Source organism: Eschrichtius robustus, chromosome 11 (genome assembly GCF_028021215.1).
Source record: "Eschrichtius robustus isolate mEscRob2 chromosome 11, mEscRob2.pri, whole genome shotgun sequence".
NCBI classification, from domain to species: Eukaryota; Metazoa; Chordata; class Mammalia; order Artiodactyla; family Eschrichtiidae; genus Eschrichtius; species Eschrichtius robustus.
In genome coordinates, this window is record NC_090834.1 from 12,629,731 (window position 1) to 12,650,010 (window position 20,280).

Sequence of the window (20,280 nt, forward strand, 5' to 3'; positions counted from 1 at the left end):
ATTTTAAGTAAGTTGGTCAGGGAAGGCTTCATTGAGAAGGTAATTGCATTCAGCTATGTGTAGGTGTACAGGTAACTTTGCAAAAAATACAAAGAAAATGGGGCAAGTGCTGGAGGAAGAAGTGGAGCCAAAATGTTTCTATGTGAGTTTGTTTGTTTTAAGATAGGAGAACTAACCATGTCTGCATGCTAATATGAATGATTCAGTAGAAAACAAAAAAACTGATGATGCAGGAGAGAAGAACTGCTAGAATAACTAATCTTTAAGTAGGGAATAAGAAAATACACTCTGGATAAACAGGGGAAGAGGTGCCCTTAGATAGAAGCAGAACAATCCCTACATAGCATCAGGAGAGAGAGCAGAGCATATGGTATGAGAGAGGTAGGATGATATACCTGGTAGAAGTTATCTTCTGTATACTTTAAATTTCTCAAAGAAACAGCAAGGTCATCAGTTGAGAAAAGAACAGGAGAGGAAGTGATGGAGACTTTAAGAGAGAAAAGGTGTGAAACAGTCATCTAAGAGAAATGCAAATATGAAAGAACTAGGGACATGCAGCATGATTCTTCAAGAGGTATTAAGGGCTAACTGTTATTTACCCTATAGCAAGGCTAATAATAAACCATATTAGACCAGAAGCAAGAAGAACTACAATCCTGCAGCCTGTGGAACGAAAACCACATTCACAGAAAGATAGACAAAATGAAAAGGCAGAGGACTACGTACCAGATGAAGGAACAAGATAAAACCCCAGAAGAACAATTAAATTAAGTGGAGATAGGCAACCGACCAGAAAAAGAATTCAGAATAATGATAGTGAAGATGATCCAGGACCTCGGAAAAACAATGGAGGCAAACAAAGATCGAGAAGATACAAGAAATGTTTAACAAAGACCTAGAAGAATTAAATAACAAACACCTAGAAGAATTAAAGAACAAACAAACAGAGATGAACAACACAATAACTGAAATGAAAAATACACTAGAAGGAATCAAGAGCCGAATAACTGAGGCAGAAGAATGGATAAGTGACCTGGAAGACAGAATGGTGGAATTCAATGCTGTGGAACAGAATAAAGAAAAAAGAATGAAAAGAAATGAAGACAGTCTAAGAGGCCTCTGGGACAACAATAAATGCACCAACATTCACATTATAGGGGTCCCAGAAGGAAAAGAGAGAGAGAAAGGACCCGAGAAAATATTAGAAGAGATTATAGTCGAAAACTTCCCTAACATGGGAAAGGAAATAGCCACCCAAGTCCAGGAAGCTCAGAGAGTCCCAGGCAGGATAAACACAAGGAGAAACACGCCGAGACACATAGTAATCAAACTGGCAAAAATTAAAGACAAGGAAAAATTATTAAAAGCAACAAAGGAAAAACAACAAATAACATACAGGGGAACTCCCATAAGGTTAAGAGCTGATTTCTCAGCAGAAACTCTACAAGCCAGAAGGGAGTGGCACGATATATTGAAAGTGATGAAAGGGAAGAACCTACAACCAGGATTACTCTACCCTGCAAGGATCTCATTCAGATTTGACGGAGAAATCAAAAGCTTTACAGACAAGCAAAAGCTAAGAGAATTCAGCACCACCAAACCAGCTCTACAACAAATGCTAAAGGAACTTCTCTAAGTGGGAAACACAAGAGAAGAAAAGGACCTACAAAAACAAACCCAAAACAATTAAGAAAATGGTAATAGGAACATACATGTCGATAATTACCTTAAATGTGAATGGATTAAATGCTCCAACCAAAAAACACAGGCTCACTGAATGGATACAAAAACAAGACCCATATATATGCTGTCTACAAGAGACCCACTTCAGACCTAGGGACACATACAGACTGAAAGTGAGGGGATGGAAAAAGATTTTCCATGCAAATGGAAATCAGAAGAAAGCTGGAGTGGCAATATTCATATCAGATAAAATACACTTTACAATAAACAATGTTATAAGAGACAAGGAAGGACACCACATAATGATCAAGGGATCAATCCAAGAAGAAGATATAACAATCATAAATATATATGCACATAGGAGCACCTCAATACTTAAGGCAAATGCTAGCAGCTATAAAAGAGGAAATCGACAGTAACACAATAATAGTGGGGGACTTTTAACAGCTCACTTACACCAATGGACAGATCATCCAGACAGAAAATTAATAAGGAAACACAAGCTTTAAATGACACAATAGACCAGATAGATTTAATTGATATTTATAGAACATTCCAGCTGAAAAGAGCAGATTACACTTTCTTCTCAAGTGCACATGGAACATTCCCCAGGACAGATTACATCTTGGGTCACAAATCAAGCCTCAGTAAATTTAGGAAAATTGAAATCATATCTAGCATCTTTTCCAACCACAACGCTATGAGATTAGAAATAAATTACAGGGAAAAAAACGTAAAAGACACGAACACATGGAGGCTAAACAATACGTTACTAAATAACCAAGAGATCACTGAAGAAATCAAAGAGGAAATCAAAAAATACCTAGAGACAAATGACAACAAAAATACAACAATCCAAAACCTATGGGATACAGCAAAAGCAGTTCTAAGAGGGACGTTTATAGCAATACAATCCTACCTCAAGAAATAAGAAAAATCTCAAATAAACAATCTAACCTTACACCTAAAGGAACTAGAGAAAGAAGAACAAACAAAACCCAAAGTTAGTAGAAGGAAAGAAATCATAAAGATCAGAGCAGAAATAAATGAAATAGAAACAAAGAAAACAATAGCAAAGATCAGTAAGACTAAAAGCTGGTTCTTTGAGAAGATAAACAAAATTGATAAACCTTTAGCCAGCCTCATCAAGAAAAGGAGGGAGAGGACTCAAATCAATAAAATTAGAAATGAAAAAGGAGAAGTTATAACAGACACCTCAGAAATACAAAGCATCATAGAGACTCCTACAGGCAACTCTATGCCAATAAAAGGGACAACCTGGAAGAAGTGGACAAATTCTTAGAAAGGTATAACCTTCCAAGACTGAACCAGAAAGAAATAGAAAATATGAACAGACCAAGCACAAGTAATGAAATTAAAACTGTGATTAAATATCTCCCAACAGACAAAAGCCCAGGACCAGATGGCTTCACAGGCGAATTCTATCAAACATTTAGAGAAGAGCCAACACCCATCCTTCTCTAACTCTTCCAAATAGTTGCAGAGGAAGGAACACTCCCAAACTCATTCTACGAGGCCACCATCACCCTGATACCAAAACCAGATACTACAAAAAAAAGAAAATTACAGAAAAAACAAAAACAAAAACATATTAGTTTAAAAACCTTACTAAGATTTCTATTGGTAAAATTACTATTATCTATTATCATTTATACTAGTAAGATCTTTTCCACCATTTTTCAGTTAAACTTGTGCCTCCAAACTTCAAAGAGGCCAACCAGAGTTCAATTATACAAGTATATTGCCCTTTCGATCCTAATATATATATATATATGTATATCATTTATGTTCTCTTTTTCACTCCCTCATCCTAAATATGCACATGTATAAACCCAAATATACGTATATATCCCTTAAAACCTACTGTGAGAATTCATCTGCCTACAACTAACTTAGAAATGATAAACAAAATTATAGTCAAGAATAATCAGTAATTGAGATATAATACAGATGTCAGAAAGCACAATGAAGTCCAAAAACATGGGAGGGAAGACTAGAAGTAGGAGGCCAATACTTCAATGTACTAAAGCAAAGATTATAATATTAACTTGGTAACTTACTGCAGATCGATCCAGGAAGAACTGATGAAACTCAAGGAAGACACGACGAGTCTCCTTGGAATTGGTCTGTTTATACAGGTCTGAATAGAGATAACAGAGCTGTAGTAGAGAAAGAAATGGGGGAGAAATCATGAAAAATGTAACCTGCTAGATCCTCATTGAGTAGGAATGCCTTGGACAAGTAGGTCACCATAAACAATGTAGTTATTACCATATAACCAAGTCTTATAAAAAATAAATTAGTAACATCTTAATCATCTTTCATATCTAATATGTTTAGAAAACTGAAAGAAGTCCATCCACTCATCTTGCTGAAGTGAAAAGTTTTATGGCATATGAATCAATGTAAGAACTCTGAATTGGTGAAATCATAAAATATATTACCAATGTTGCAGGGTCAAACTGTGAAACTACATGGTGTAAGAAAACAGCCAAGTGAGCAGGGCGAGATTTTAGCAGTTCAATGCTCTGGAAACAGCTGCACTGCCCATTGATCTAGAAAAAGAAGTAATTATACATCAATAATGACAATATATAACTGCAAAATGTAATGTCAGCTCAATTAAACGTAACTATCCAAATTTCACTTTAACCTACCCTAAAAAAATTCAAGATTTAAAAAAATTTCACTAGAATTTATTAGCAACACAGGCTATGGAATCTCCTCCTCTGAAAGTAATCTCTTGGGAATAGGCTGGAGGGAAGACCATCCTGGGAGAATAAAAGTCCAGAAGATGATTATCAAAGAGCTCACATGTCTACAAATCAGTATGCAAAAAATCAGGCTAATAACCCTTCTAAAAATGTAATGGAAGGCTTTTTGCCTAATAACAAAATAGCTGTCTTCCTTTCGAGCTAATCGTAGAAATGGTGGTAGGAAAGGGAGCTGTATGATTTTAAATAAGACAACTCCTAGAATACTTGTATATTCCCAAACTACACTGAACACAGAAAACAGCAATAGTTAAACTTAAGGTAACCTAGAATCACATAAGTTAATCTAAACAAATAATACCAATTCTATACAATCTCTTTCAGAAAATACAAGAGGAGTAACACTTCTCAACTCATTCTAAGAGTTCAGCATTACCCAACTATCAAAACCGAAGAGATTATAAAAAAAAAACAAAACTACAGACTAATATCCTCCATAAACCCAGATGCAAAAATCCTCAGCAAAATAATAGTTAATTGAATCCAACATTATTATGAAAAGGAAAATACATTATGACCAACTGTGGTTTATCCCAGGAATGCAAAGCTGCTTCAAAATGCTAATAATATCAATTAATGTAATTTACCATATTGAGACTAAATTTAAAAAAAACAACATATGATCATCTCAGTCAGTCAACAAAAGTCAACATCCATTCATGATAAAAACTCCTATCAAACTAGGAATAGAAGGAAACTTTCTCAGTTAAAAAAAGAAGTATCTACAAAAAAACCTATAGCTAACATCATACTTAATAATAAACGACTGAATGCTTTCTTCCTAAGATCAGGAATAAGACAAGGATGTCTTGTCTCACCACACCGATTCAACCTCATACTGGAAATCCTAACTAGTTACAATAAAGGTAAGAGCAAGAAATAAAAGATAAACAGATTGGAAACAAGGAAATAAAAATTGTCTCTGTTCGTGGTTGTCTATGTAGAAAATCCTAAAAAGTTACTTTAAAAAGCTCTTAGAAGTAGTGAGTTTAATAACAAGATCATGGGATACAAGGACAAGAATAAAGCCAATATATACCATCCTATATACCATCAATAAACAACTGGAATTTGAAATTTTAAAAAAAATTTATAATAACATACCCCTCCCTCAAGATGAGATACTTAGGTATAAATCAATGACTTCTTATCAGCTTCAAAAGCAAAGCCATTTGTATTGGTCAAAGCTAAAATAAGCAATTAACCCGGGCAATTAGCCAATTAATTAATCTTAGTTCTAAGATTTTAGCTTCAAATCTTTATAAATATAATTTCAGTCTCCAGAAAGTGTTCATTTTTGCAAGAAATCAAACATCTCAGAAAATTAATAATTTGTTTTTTAGAAAAATGTCATCACCTGTTCATGTTCAGTACCAAAGTCATCATCCTCTGCTCCAATAATATGAGGTGCTATACGGGTAGAGGGACTCCCAATAAGTGATTGAGTGTCCTGGTAACATTCAGAGAAAAGGAACAGAAAAATTATCTGGTGGTCAATTTCAGAGACAGGATAAAGCCAAACCATCAAAAAGACATGGTTCACTAAACTGACTGGATTTCTTTTTATTTATTTTCTTTAGATACTTTATTTTCAAAGCGGTTCTCAAATTTTCCAGTGTTGATTGTTTCTTGGGGGCGGGGGGCGGGGGAGAACATTTCTTGGGGGCGGGGGGGCGGTGAGAAATAATAAACACCCTTCGCTTACTACACCGTTGGTTATCTGATTCTAATCCCTCTCTGTATACTTCATTTATTATTTCATACATATCTAGACCTCGTTACAGAAAGAAATAAAGCTGGCTTACATAAATAGTTAACAATTTTAAAAAGTTAGATTAAAAGTGAATGAAGACAACAGGACAAAGGAAAAATGAGAATAGACGTAAGTTTAGCAGAGAGGTTAATACAAAAATTTGTATTAAGGTCATAATTGAAAGCTGTCACTGAACCTTAATTTTTTCATTTAAAGTTCATTTTCATAAGTACATAATGCAGGGTTTTCAATCCCGGTACTGTTGACATTTGGGGCCAGATAATTCTTTGTTGTGGAGGCTGTCATATGCATTGTAAAATGTGTACCAGCATCCTTGGCTTCTCCCCATCCACTAGATGCCAGGAGCAGCCTCGAGTCATGACAATCAAAAATGTTTCCAGGGCTTCCCTGGTGGCGCAGTGGTTGAGAATCTGCCTGCCAATGCAGGGGACACGGGTTCGAGCCCTGGTCTGGGAAGATTCCACATGCCGCGGAGCAACTAGGCCCGTGAGCCACAATTACTGAGCCTGCACGTCTGGAGCCTGTGCTCCCCAACAAGAGAGGCCGCGACAGTGAAAGGCCCGCGCACCGCGATGAAGAGTGGTCCCCACTTGCCGCAACTAGAGAAAGCCCTCGCACAGAAACGAAGACCTAACACAGCCATAAATAAAATAAATAAATAAATAAATAATTTAAAAAAAAAAAAAAAAAAATGTTTCCAGACATTGCCAAATGTCCCCCAAGGGACAAAATCACTCCTAGTTGAAAATCACTGCCATAATGCCATAAAATGTTCAAGTAATCACACAAACACTGCTATAGAAACAATGACAAGACTGTAAAAATAAATTGTAGGTCGGCAGATCTCACTCCCATGCAATAGCTCATCCATGTGTCAATTCACTTACAAATTTGGATTTCACATGAAAAAGGCAGTGGTGGAACATTACTGTATAGTGCAAAAAATATGGGATATTTGAATACTGCGAACACTGAAACCAGAGACCACACGGTATTAAGAGAAATAGAAAATTTGGAACAAATACGAAAAAAATGAGTTTGGCTTAAATATGACACTAGTTGAATGCTGTACGATCTGGATTTGAGCAAAGAGAGTGAGGCTATAGTGATTTGGGAGTTATCTGCACAGTAGTTACAGTTGAAACTATATACATGGACCAACAAGTTATAAATTAAGTGAATAATACATAGCTGTAGTTCTTCTTCCTTAAGTGTGTTGCAACTCTATGTATTTGCATTTCCTGAACTGGATTCCGCCTTTTTTACTCTTGTTTTTTAAACCACAAGCCTTTAATAATTTTTTTAAAAAATCAGGTGAAACAACAGAAATTTGTGTATAGTGTCAGTGAGACAACTCTTTGTCTTTGTTAATTTTGATGTGATGCTTCTGATTTTTCAACAGTCCTTATGTTGCTAATAATAGATGAATCACAATATGCTGTTACATCTTTTACTATAAAACTTTACACAAGTCCTAATTAAAAAATAAAATCAGAATGCTAAAAGTATTCAATTAAGAATATGCAAGATCTAGCAATTCCATTTCTGAGTATACACCCAAAAGAACTGAAAGGAAGAACTTGAACAGATATTTATTTGTACATCCATGTTCAGAGTAACATTATTCACAACAGCCAAAAGGTGGAAACAACCCAAGTGTTCACTGATGAATGAATGGATAAACAAAATGTGGTATATACACAAAATGGATTATTATTCAGCCTTAAAAAGGAAGGAAATTCTGATACATGCTAAATCACTGATGAACACTGAAGACATTATGCTTAGTGAAATAAGCTGGTCACAAAAGGACACATATTGTATGATTCTACTTTTATGTGGTTCCTAGTCAAATTCAAAGAGACAGAAAGTAGAATGATGGTTGCCAGGAGATGAACGGAGAGGATAATGGGGAGTTAGTGTTTAGTGGACACCAAGTTTCAGTTGGGAAAGATGAAAAAGTTCTAGAGATAGATGTGGTGATGGCTGCACAATGATGTGAATGTAACAATGCCAATGAACTTAAAAAAGGTTAAAATAGTATATTTTATGATATGTGCACTTTACTGTAAAAAAAATTTAACCACCTAATATTACTATGGAGTAGCTCTCCATTTATCAAATCTTTATTAAGTTCCTTTAATAAGTTTAAGCTTTTGCTCCAAAATATATATATATACACACACACACACACACACAAATATCAGATATGTCTGTCACTTAAGTATAAGGAAAGCTAAAGAAAACACTACCATTTCATGGAGTTCATACTCACAGTGTCCTGAATTACTTCACTTTTCTCTGGGTTTTCCTCTAGATAAATCCTCTCTTTCAGGCCACTCTTGGGACTCTAATGAGAAAAAAAAAAAAGACATTAATTTCATTTCGATAGGCTCACCAAAGGAGATAAAGAAAAACTGTGTGAAAGAATAATGTTCTGAATTTCATATTTGTGTTTGAAACTACTGAATATCTTTCATATAATACTTGGCTCTGCTACTTTTTACCTGACTTCGGCAAGTCACTTATTCTCTTAGCTTTTTAGTTTTATGTTGAAAAAACAATACAGAATAGTTTTATTTCATCTTTAGGCCTGATGGTTAATTTCTATCAAATAACTCTAACCAGATGTATTATATACCACAAATTCATTTTGTCAGGGCTTCCCTGGTGGCGCAGTGGTTAAGAATCCACCTGCCAACGCAGGGGACACAGGTTCGAGCCCTGGTCTGGGAAGATCCCACATGCCGCGGAGCAACTAAGCCCGTGTGCCACAACTACTGAGCCCGCGAGCCACAACTACTGAAGACCGCATGCCTAGAGCCCGTGCTCCGCAACAAGAGAAGCCACTGCAATGAGAAGCCCACACACCACAACGAAGAGGAGCCCCCACTTGCCACAACTAGAGAAAATCCGTGTGCAGCAACGAAGACCCAACGCAGCCAAAAAAAATTATTTATGTCAAAATCAAACTCTATCTTTACCCATTTCCTCTAAACCTCTCTGCCCCAAACTATTCTTTCTAACCAAGTTAAAAGCATTTTGGTCTATTTATATGAATGAAAATAAGCTTCTATTTTTCCGTTACTACCTCATGTAAACTGATTTACGGATTTTTATAAACTTTTTACATGGTATGTTTGGGATGACCTAATGTAAAATACAAACTATATGATACACAGAACTTCAATTTTGTGGGGATGAGGAACACCCGAAGCAATGGGAGCCATTCTTCAGAGCAGCTGAAAATGAGATACAAGAGATTTTTGTGTGAATGCCTATACGGAAGATATATGCTACCTATACATATGCCTAGATACCACAAGATAGAGAAAACAGTAGTTTCAAATATAAGCCCCACCTGGGGGAAATGGATGACTCTGGGTCAAGAGATATAAAAGATAAAGCGAGAATAATTTTGTCACACCAAAATGAAAGAAAGCTATGTTACTGGGGAGTCATGTCAGAAGAACACAGAAGACAAATTGAGGGGACTACCACCGGCCCAAAAAAAGGGACAATTTAATAAGTATCAAAAAGAATAATGACTGCAATGGACTGAAATGCAATAAGCAAATATGTTAAAAATCTATAAATTCAAAATATTACACAGGTACACACATGTGCACACATGTGGGCACACATCCCACATTAGTGACCTCTGGAGTATGTTAGGGCACCAACTCTTCTGAAAACACATACATAAAGGAAAATAATCAAATGTTTATATATAAGATATTTTAGGGCAACTTAAAACTAGTAAGGGAAAATTCTTCTTTATAAAATAATTCCATCTAATAAATACAGAATGAATGACAATATTATATTATCATTTTGAAACCTCTAATTAAATAATGGATGCAGGCATTTTGCTATCAATGGCAGGTAAAAACATTAGATAAAAGCTTAATGGAGAAATTTATAATGAAGGAATCATGCTGACATCATCTGAACACCTTATACAAACTTAACAATCACAACCAGACATTCTCCTCCTGATGTAATATAATAGGATATACACAGTACCACCCATGAATTGTTCTTGCCAAACAACAACTCTCAAACGTTAATCTGTTCAAGACTCTAGATCTTACTACCAATTTTCAGCAAATATATACTCAAGGAATATGCTGAACAACACCATGAAAATACAATTAGAATGTGGGTCGTTTTACTGGACATGTGACCCAGTTTAACAACAACAACAAAATAGCAAAAAAAAATAAGAGGAGGGAACTATTATAACTTAAGAGACTTATCAACCAAAGGCTGAAGATGTTGACTGGATCCTGATTCAAATAAACCCACTGAAAAAAGATCATTATAAGACCACTGGGGTAATCAAATTGCATATTAAGAAAATATTAAGATTTGATAATGGTATTATGGCTATCATTTCTTTGTCTTCTTTTCTCTTAAAGATGCATATTAATGAAATAATGTCTTAGATTTACTTTAAAATAATCCAGCATTCGGAGGGTATGAGGCATGAAGGAATATAGACAAAAACAAGTTTGAGCACTTGTTGATGACTGCTGAGCTGGATGATTAAAGACATGAGGGGGATCATTATCTTAGTCTATTTTTGAATAGGTTTGAAATTTTTGAAAATAATTTTTAAAAAGTCGGGCGCAAAATGAAAATCAGAGAGGCAGATGTTCTAAGTTTTAGATGATGATTTGTGATCAAGTTGCTTCTCTTGTGAGAACCAGAAATGTGGGTATTCTTTAAAGCCTTCTCTGAGGTGATCAAAAGCAGGGAATTTTACAATGATAATGATATCACAAACACCATAAAGAGATTATTTTATAAAAAAGGAGCAGAAAATTGAAAAAAAAATTAGAAGCATTGATCGGTTCCTACAATCTTAATACAGTACAACTGAAACAAACATGGAAATCCATAAGCTAAAAGCAGCACATCTCTAGCTTCAAAAAGACACCTGTAGGAATTACGCGACTTTGTTAGGTGTTCAGCGAATATCCTAGTCTGCACCATATCATCTCTCACCTGGATTTCCACAACATCCACTTATTTGGCCTCAATTTCCGCATCTATAAAATGGTGATATTGCTTCTTTAAGATTACAATGAGAGTTAAAAAGAATATCTGTAAAGCATTAGGTACAACCGCTGTCACAAAGTAGGTATTCAATAAATGGTGACAATTTATCAGCCATTTAACACACATTTGTTAAGTTCCTCTTAAGCCAAGCAGTCTTCTTTTCTTGCTGATCTCCCTGTCTCTTTACTCCAATTCATTTTCCACACTGACATGTTTCTGACTGTGCCTCTCTTCTGCATGCATGATAAAGCCCAAACTCTTTACTCATTCATTCTGTTGTTCAAATACCGATTAAACACCAATCATGTGCCAAACAGTCTTAATTCACTGGAATGCCTGTTTCTACACTTGCCAATTCACTCTGCATTTCATAAAGTTATATTTCTAAGCCACAGATTTTATCGTTAACATTTTCTCTAAATACAAGATAAAATTCAAAATTTTCATTTGTATCACTTGTTCTGAATTCCTACAATCTGCCAGTCTTTGTAGACATAAAGTCAAATATGATGGGTGCTGGGCTCTCAAGAAACTTTCCATCTAATGGTAGAGACAAGCCATGAAAACAGAGAGGAGAACCAGCACTAAATCAAAAAGGAAAAATGTGAGGATTCCCAAAAGCAGTACTGCTAGAACAAGTTATAACTTGGACTCAAGGCTTTGTTTCTAAGATCAATTCCAGCCATTTCATCTATAATCCTAGTATACCTGTAAAATTTTCACTGCTCTCCCCAAATGTTATGCATTTGCATACCTTGGAGCCTCTGAGTACTGGTATTTTTAAACTAGATAGAGGCAGATCACTTATTAGCTGGGTAAGTTTGGCAAGTTAGTTAACTCACTTTGGCCTCAGTTATTTCTTTTGTTAAGCTGTGATAACAATACTACTACTTCATAAGGCTGTTCTGAGAATTAACTAAGATAAAAAATGTATAACACATATTATAGCTTATGGTATATATGCCCAATAAACGTAAGCTACTATAATTTTTTTCTTGAGTCAAAATTGAAATCTTTCATTAAGACAGCCTATCCAATCATAAGATTCCTATCAACATCTTTCAAAGAATAAAAAAAATCCTCAAATTTTCCTCGCATGAGGAACTGAGTCACTGAGCGTTAAGCCTCAAAAGATACCCTAAATGATGGCTTAGATCAGTGGCTTTCATTTTTTTTTTTTTTTACAACCTCCAATAAGAGAAATTTCACACTGCTAACCAGCATGCACACACATGCATACACACACACACTGATACATGTGTACATATACACACGAGTGTGTATATATGTGTGTGGACAACAAAAGTCAAAAAAAGTAACACTTAGCTCTTCTACATGAAAAGTACTCTTACTTCCTATCCTATTATTTTTTTAAAATGCTGGCCCCAACCCACTAAATTGATTTTATGACCCACATTGGAAAAAAAAAAAAACTGATTTAGATTACTTTCCTCATCACTTTTAAAGAGAGGGATCTATTTTTAATTCGTCATTCCTATTATTGCACACTACTTACAAAGTATTGCTGAGTAAGTAACACTGAACTTAGCTTTTAAGTATTCATATAACTATGGTGCTACATCATATTCAGCTTAAAATACTTTCTGATCATCTTCTTAACAAAAATCCATGTACATCTGGTAATTTCTGGGTTAATCAAGAAAGCATTACTAAACATGGGCTATTAACTAAAGTCTATCTAAGAGGACTAAGGCTTTTCCTCTTTGTAATGGCAAAGTGCCCCATGATTCAAGACTGAGTCACTCTGACCACAAATGGAATATTAACATGCTCTTAAAGATATCAACAGTTGGCCTCTCGGTTCAGTAAGAAAGCACTGGCATTATTAACTTCTCTACCCACAAACAAGACGCCTGCTGGGAAATTCCATCTCCTCAAAAGAAACATTTGGCAATGGTGTCCAAGGGAAAAAGTGAAGTCTGGAATTAAAAGCTCATATACAACAGTATCCAGAATTTCTGTTCATCAAATTGCTATATTAAAGATGGTGGCGATAAAAGGTAAGTAATAAGAAAACACCTGTAGCTCACAAAACTTACAATCAAATCGAGAAAGAGGCTGTAGAGAAAAATACAAGAAGATAAAGGTGTAGAACACTTACATCTGCACTGTCGCTACTGAGCCGAGAAGCATCTCCACTGCCATAGTCAGTTCTGCCTAGTCCATCACCAGGATCTGCTTCTATTTCACTGACTGCTAGCCCATCGCCTAATGGCTTGGAGGATGTAACTGCAGCTCCATCCTAAAACAGATCAAGCACACACACACACACACATTAAAAACAAACAAACAACAAAAAACCCTTTCATTATGGACTGCATAAAGAAACAGAGTTGCACTGCAACCTCAGTGGAGACTGTTTAAAGTCACCCAGTTTGATGTAATCAAGAATGCTTAAAGCTCTAAAAGTCAAAAGCGTAAATGACTACGAATTCTGGGGTTCTCAGATGGCATGACCTTAAAGACAGGGAAAGTGGTATTTCAGTAAAGAGAATAAAATCTCAAACTTCAAATAAAGCAAAAAGATAAAACAGTTTAACTTATATAATTTATATTCCCTGCCCTTTAGTAAAGATTATGATACTATAACTTGTGGTTAACTACCTTCCAACACTTTAGAATTTCAATAAATTGCCAATTCTGGGACACAATGCTACACTGTAAATTATTATAAGCTTTTAAATCAGGAACAACAGTTTTACCATTCAAACAGAGTAAGATTGTTGTCTTTGCTCAGTAATAACCACAATATAAACTGTCGATATTACTGAGGCAGAATACTCAAAACTTCATATAGCTAATGGGACTAAAAGTAACAACAACAACAACAAAAATGTGTAATGAAAAGTACACTGAACCAGGAAGTCGGGAGGCCTTACAAATGTGTGACCTTGTTTGAGTCATTTAACCAATTTAGGCCCTAGTTTTCTCAACCACTGCATGATTTCTCTTTAACTTTAAAATGAGCAGATTAGGATAGATGATTTCAAAGAATCCTTTTAGTTCTGTGAACCTACAGACCTAACTCATGAAGAATAACAAATAAGCAGCTTTTACTCATTTCTCCATATCCCCAATCTAAATATTATAGAACATAAATCTGGTTGACATATAAATGCCAAGCTATTTTTCTAGTGAGACTACTATCTTCAAAACATATCTATATAGCAAATCTATTGAAATCTATTTTTAAATTAGAATAAAAATAGTTATTAAGAATATGAATGTGCTTTGAATTCATCAGACTGGGTATAAATACCAGTTCCATCACGTTTGAGCTACATGACCTCAGACAAGTTATTTAATTTCTCTGAGTTTCTCTAAGTGTTTATGTAAAATGGGGGGAAACAACAGTAACATCTAATCTCAAAGGGTGTTGTGCAGATTAAATAAGAAAAATCGTACGTCCCTACTTAAAAACATAACTGCCGTTCTGTTTTACAATGGCAGAATACATCTCAAAAATGTAAATATATGTATCTAAATATATTTTTGTAATTTGTGATATCAAAGCAAAAACACTCAATTCTTTCTAAAATTACTGTGGAACAAAGAAGCATGATATCATGAGCAAGCAAACAATCAGAAGCCCACATTTCTTTTAGTTAATCATTATTTCTGTAACATCCAACACAGGACATCCTGTTGGCCTATGCTAGAAAAAATAACTTTTAAAAAAGGCAACTGCAACATTCTCTGACACATTCCCAGAAGAAAATTCTCCTGCAAAAGGTTGGGTAGCACTTTTAATAGTGATGCTACCTGAGCAGAGCCTGTGGCTTTGGATAACTGCTCTTGCAGTTGAGGAATGTGTTTCTTGGCCTCTTGGATCTCTTTTAGCAATCTTTGGGCAGGTGTTCGGCTGTAATCTTCCTGCAATAACTGAAAAGTTATAAAAATATTTCAAGAATTAATTACTTATGTCAAGAAAATCTTTTAAAAGTCTATTCTTAATCAATAAAATAACTGATGGCGTTGATTACAATAGTGCTTAATTATGATTATAATAAATACCAACTCAACTATGCCCACTCACGTTTTTACTGGCCTACAAACAGCCCCATTTCTAACTTAGTACCTGTAGCCGTTCCTGTTCTTTCTGTAACATTTTTCTCAGAATTTCTACTTTCTGGTTATGAACCACATTGTTTTCCTCCTAGAAAAAGATAAAAAAACAAACAAAAAAACAAGAACCAATACAAGGAAAGTGAAGCTAAGTATCGAAAATGAGTCATACAATGTTACGTCTCAGCTCCAATTTTCAATACCTATCAGGATTTTCTTTATTTCTGGTGGTTATGAAGACAAACTTTTAGACATGACACTTAAAGATAAAAGGTTACAGGGAAATGTCAACTCTTCTATTTCACTTTTGCTAAACTAGGTTCAAAAACCATTAAATATTGATATTTGTTGAAGAAATGAAGTTGCCTTAAGTATAAGACTAATATCTTGGGCTTCCCTGGTGGCGCAGTGGTTAAGAATCCGCCTGCCAATGCAGGGGACACGGGATCGAGCCCTGGTCCACAAAGATCCCATATGCCACGGAGCAACTAAGCCCGTGTGCCACAACTGCTGAGCCTGCGCTCTACAGCCCGCGAGCCACAACTACTGAGCCCGCGTGCCTAGAGCCCGTGCTCCGCAACAACAGAAGCCACCACAATGAGAAGCCTGCGCACCGCAACGAAGAGTAGTCCCCACTCGCCGCAACTAGAGAAAGCCCAAGCGCAGCAACAAAGACCCAATGCAGCCAAAAATTAATTAATTAATTAATTAATTATTTTAAAAAAAGAAAGAAAAAAAGAATAATATCTTACACTTTCCCTCCTTTGGATTTTTACTATCAACCCCCGTGCATGGTTCAAATTCCCAGTATTTCCTACCTGAAGTATTAAGACAGATCCCTAATTCATCTCCTGTCATTTCTCCTTGTTTTACAACCCTATAATATTTTATCAAATTAGTCTTCCTAAAATCCTGTTATAATCACATCACTCTCTTCCTCAAAAACTTTGTAATATATTCTTACTGCCCATTCAGTTACATGTAAATTAGCCTCGTAGTTGTGACTTTTCAAAATAAATAGTCTTACTTTTTTCTAGCTCATCTCCTACTTCATAAAGCTTTAACGGGCACCAGCCAAACAAGAGTCCTGGCTATTTCCCCAAAATACTTGATGCTTTCTGGGCTCTTTACCTCTGTTAATCCTACTTCCTCTACCTGGGTTGCCTTCTTCCTCATGTTACCTGTTTTTCAAGGCTCAATTCAAATAATAGCTTTCCATAAAGTCATTCCTTATCACAACTGGATGTGCTTTCTCCCTCCTTTGAAATCTCATAGAACTTAATATTTTCCTTCTCATAATGTCTACATCTGCCCTTGTAGTAAAATTACTTGTATACTCTTGATTCAATCTCAAACAACAAAGGTTTATTAAGTACTTAGTACTATATGCCAAGCAATATTTCAGGCTCTGAGGACACAACAATAAATAAAATAAACAAAAAAAACCCCTGTCCTCTTGGAGTATATATTCTAAGATAACAAAGGACCTTGAACATAGGATATCTTAATTATATTTTTGTGGGTGGCACCCTGTTTTGTATATGGTAGGTGTTAAATATTTGTTGAATTAAATCTGCTATCCCAATACCCTGTAATCATTCCAAATTATTAGGTAATTATTTTTATCAGCAAGTTATTTTCTAGAATCTTAAACTTAAATTTGTTTATCAACTCAACGCTTTGAAACTCAACATAAAGCAAAGGCATTATTATACAACTGAGCATTTACAAAGACGTTTCCCACTCTTACCCCCATGAGCACAGGACTAGTAATTCTCTCCATATTCCCAGGTGCTCCAGGTGAATGAGGGGATGTCATGATGGGAGACATATGTCCAACGACTGATGGCTCTACTTCAGAATCAGCAAGTGGAAACTGGGGCGACCCAGGTGGGCGTCCCTGAACAGTGAGAGCTACATAGGAACCCGCTTGGGGTGGGCAGATGGAAGAAAGGGGAGGGAAGGGAAAATAACATTGTCAAAAAACTTTTACTACTTAATCTTTGATAGTTCTAAAAGATCCAGTTATATGAGAAAGCTTCATCATCTGCTAATCATTTCTCCACAGAAAAATAATCCTATTTGTCATTTCTCTTTTATGACTCCCCTAAAATTCTAAAAGAACAATGCCATTTTCAGATAGCAAATTACTTACTCATAAGGTCAGATATTACTTAAAAGCAAGTAAGATTTATAACCCCGGTAATTTTTTTTTAATTTAGAGAAGAATGAGTTATTATCAACTATCTACTAATGGCTATGTTCAATCAATTTCTCAAATGCAAATTTTAAAAATCACCATATTAAGATGATACTAATTAGACAAGGTTTAACTAACTTTCTGTAATGATGCAATTTTAAATTCACTTTAAAAAATGAGTGTGACAAAAAATATCCGACAAAAACCAGAAAAAAAACCACAACAAATAAGTAGTGAGTTTTAATTTTTAAAATTTGGAGAAGACAAATTCACTAGGCATTTTACGGGGAAAACACTATGGAAAGCAAAATTACCCAGAACCAGAAAGACTCTAAAACAGACATTCATGAGTTATCTAGAATCAAGAAGAAATAATGCTTTCCAAATAAAAAACTTTTCTAGATAACTGACCTTTAATGACAAAATCTTTCTCTTAGACTTTTCAGTAGAACTTTAAATTGTATTTCATACTTTTTCTCCCAATTTAATCCTCTCATGAAACTCGCTGGTAATTATTTCACAGTGTTTGGGGTTCTAAAAATTTTTTTTATACTTAATGATCACAAATGCTGTGATATCGGGGAGATTTTACGCACATACACTTTTTAAAGTTTTTCACAATCATATTTCTCTCTGTCACAAAGTCATCTAATCTATCTTATTGACTTATCCATGTGCTTGGTTCTCATAGCTTCCTCGTTCTTCCCTTCCCTTCTTTAGATGTTTTTAAACTGGTTTGATTTGGAATCACTTTTATTATGTCTAGAATATGCATCGAAGAGTAGGACATGAGGGAGCTCTACTACAAGTATAGCACACAGGGTTTAGGCATTTCAAATTTATATCTGTTTTCGATACTCAGAGTGTTTTATGCTTATTTTGAGTTTTTAGCTAGGCTCTTGTTATTGGATAAGTAATCTATTGCTACAGTCTCAGGATTTAATTTTTTAAGTAAAATTGATACTGGAACAAGTAAAATATATAACCTAAAAGGCTAAAGAAATAATCTTTTTATACTCTGCAACAGTTAGTTACCAGGCATATATTTATTACCATAAACCATCATATTTATGTAGCACATAAAAATTCATAAATCACATTTAATCATTTAATCTCATTAAATAAGTAATCAAATTTATTCTAGTATGAGGCTCTAATTCTGATCATCCCATTGCTTTTTAAAATGTACTAAAGTTAAGAACTAAGATCAAAGTGATCATTTTAGAGCACTGGTACTCTGATGAAGAGATAAAGGCATTCACGGGTTGCTTTACCTAAGCAATAATAAGGCCAGGAAGGATTTGTTTATTAAATTTATTCTAAAGATGTCCACTTAATGAAAAGAAGTAATATTAAATAAAAAAGTAGTGTTTCTGCTTGGCCATAAACAACTATCTCTTAACTGTAGTCTATTACACTGTGGAATAGTCTGATGCAGAAGACTACAAATTCTTAACCCTGGAGACTTCCAAGAGAAGACCACTCCCCTGGATTATTTAATCATTTACTTATCTGAGGGAACATGATTATGCTACATGATTTTGAAAGGTCCATTTCAGTTCATCCAGGCCACTGTGTCTGATTTCTCAACCTCTTCTCTTTCAGGTCAACTCATGCATTTCTTTCAAATATACTTTCATTATTACCAAGAATAACAAGGACATTATAATCAACCACATAAAAGAAGTGGACTAAAGATAGTTATTAGTAAATTAAGAATTTTCACCTCAGACTTTCCTTTAATACAGGGGTCAGTAAACTCCAGCCAAGGGACTAAATTCAACCCACAGATCGTTTTGGCAAATATTTAGTTTTACTGAAACACAGCCATACCCATTAATTTATGCATTGTCTATGGCTGCTTTCACATTACAATGAGAGTCGAGTAGTAGATTATCTGACCCACAAAGCCTAAAAAATTTACTATCTGGCCTATTGCAGAAAATGTTTGCTTATCTTTGCTATAAGGGTTTCAGAAAACAAAACTGAGGATAACGTTCACCTACATTTGATTAGCTTCACCACTTCCAAATGGTTTGAATGAGTCACCAGAGTTCCATTCACCTGTAAGAAAATGAAAATAGTGTCTGTCAGATAGTTCTAGTTGAGACAATGGATAAACTGACTTCAGGAATTATCATATGTAATACAACCAATTATAACATAGTAAACAGGACTATATTAAAATGCATATATATTTGGTTCAATAGTCACTTTTACCACTATTCTATAAGGTATACTCAGCAACAAAATGAACGTGAGCACAAAAAAAGGCCTTGATTTAAAGAGACGCAAGGGGGGGGGGGGATTGGGGATATATGTATACATACAGCTGATTCACTTTGCTATACAGCAGAAACTAACACACCATTGTAAAGCAATTATACTCCAATAAAGATGTTTAAAAAAATAAAAAGGATATTATAACTATTATAACTTATTCACCATGAAAAATGACAAAACATACTATGCAACAGATTTGCAAATCCTTCACAGTGAAGAACCCTTGCAAATTAAAAACTCCCTTTGCTTTTAATTACAAATTCACTGATTTTCCAAAGGCATAATAAATTTTTTAAAAGATGAATAAGCAATATTTCTACAATAATATTCAATTTACTATTAGTTTTCCAATCATCACCTAACCTTTACAAAGAAAACTAATTTTCAGACAGGCT

At 34.9% G+C, this 20,280-nt stretch overlaps 1 protein-coding gene across 2 annotated transcripts in view; it reads right to left on the reverse strand.

Annotated features, from left to right (window-relative positions):
- Positions 1-20,280, reverse strand: part of ARHGEF12 (Rho guanine nucleotide exchange factor 12) — a 142,325-nt gene that overhangs the window by 33,984 nt on the left and 88,061 nt on the right. For both annotated transcript variants that reach the window (XM_068556550.1, XM_068556549.1), the window contains 9 exons: positions 19,609-19,666; positions 17,153-17,331; positions 15,416-15,493; positions 15,100-15,219; positions 13,439-13,579; positions 8,528-8,602; positions 5,836-5,928; positions 4,149-4,259; positions 3,765-3,863 (listed from right to left, as the gene is read on the reverse strand). In XM_068556550.1, coding sequence (XP_068412651.1) covers positions 3,765-3,863; positions 4,149-4,259; positions 5,836-5,928; positions 8,528-8,602; positions 13,439-13,579; positions 15,100-15,219; positions 15,416-15,493; positions 17,153-17,331; positions 19,609-19,666 — 954 coding nt within the window. The remainder of the gene's footprint in view (positions 1-3,764; positions 3,864-4,148; positions 4,260-5,835; positions 5,929-8,527; positions 8,603-13,438; positions 13,580-15,099; positions 15,220-15,415; positions 15,494-17,152; positions 17,332-19,608; positions 19,667-20,280) is intronic.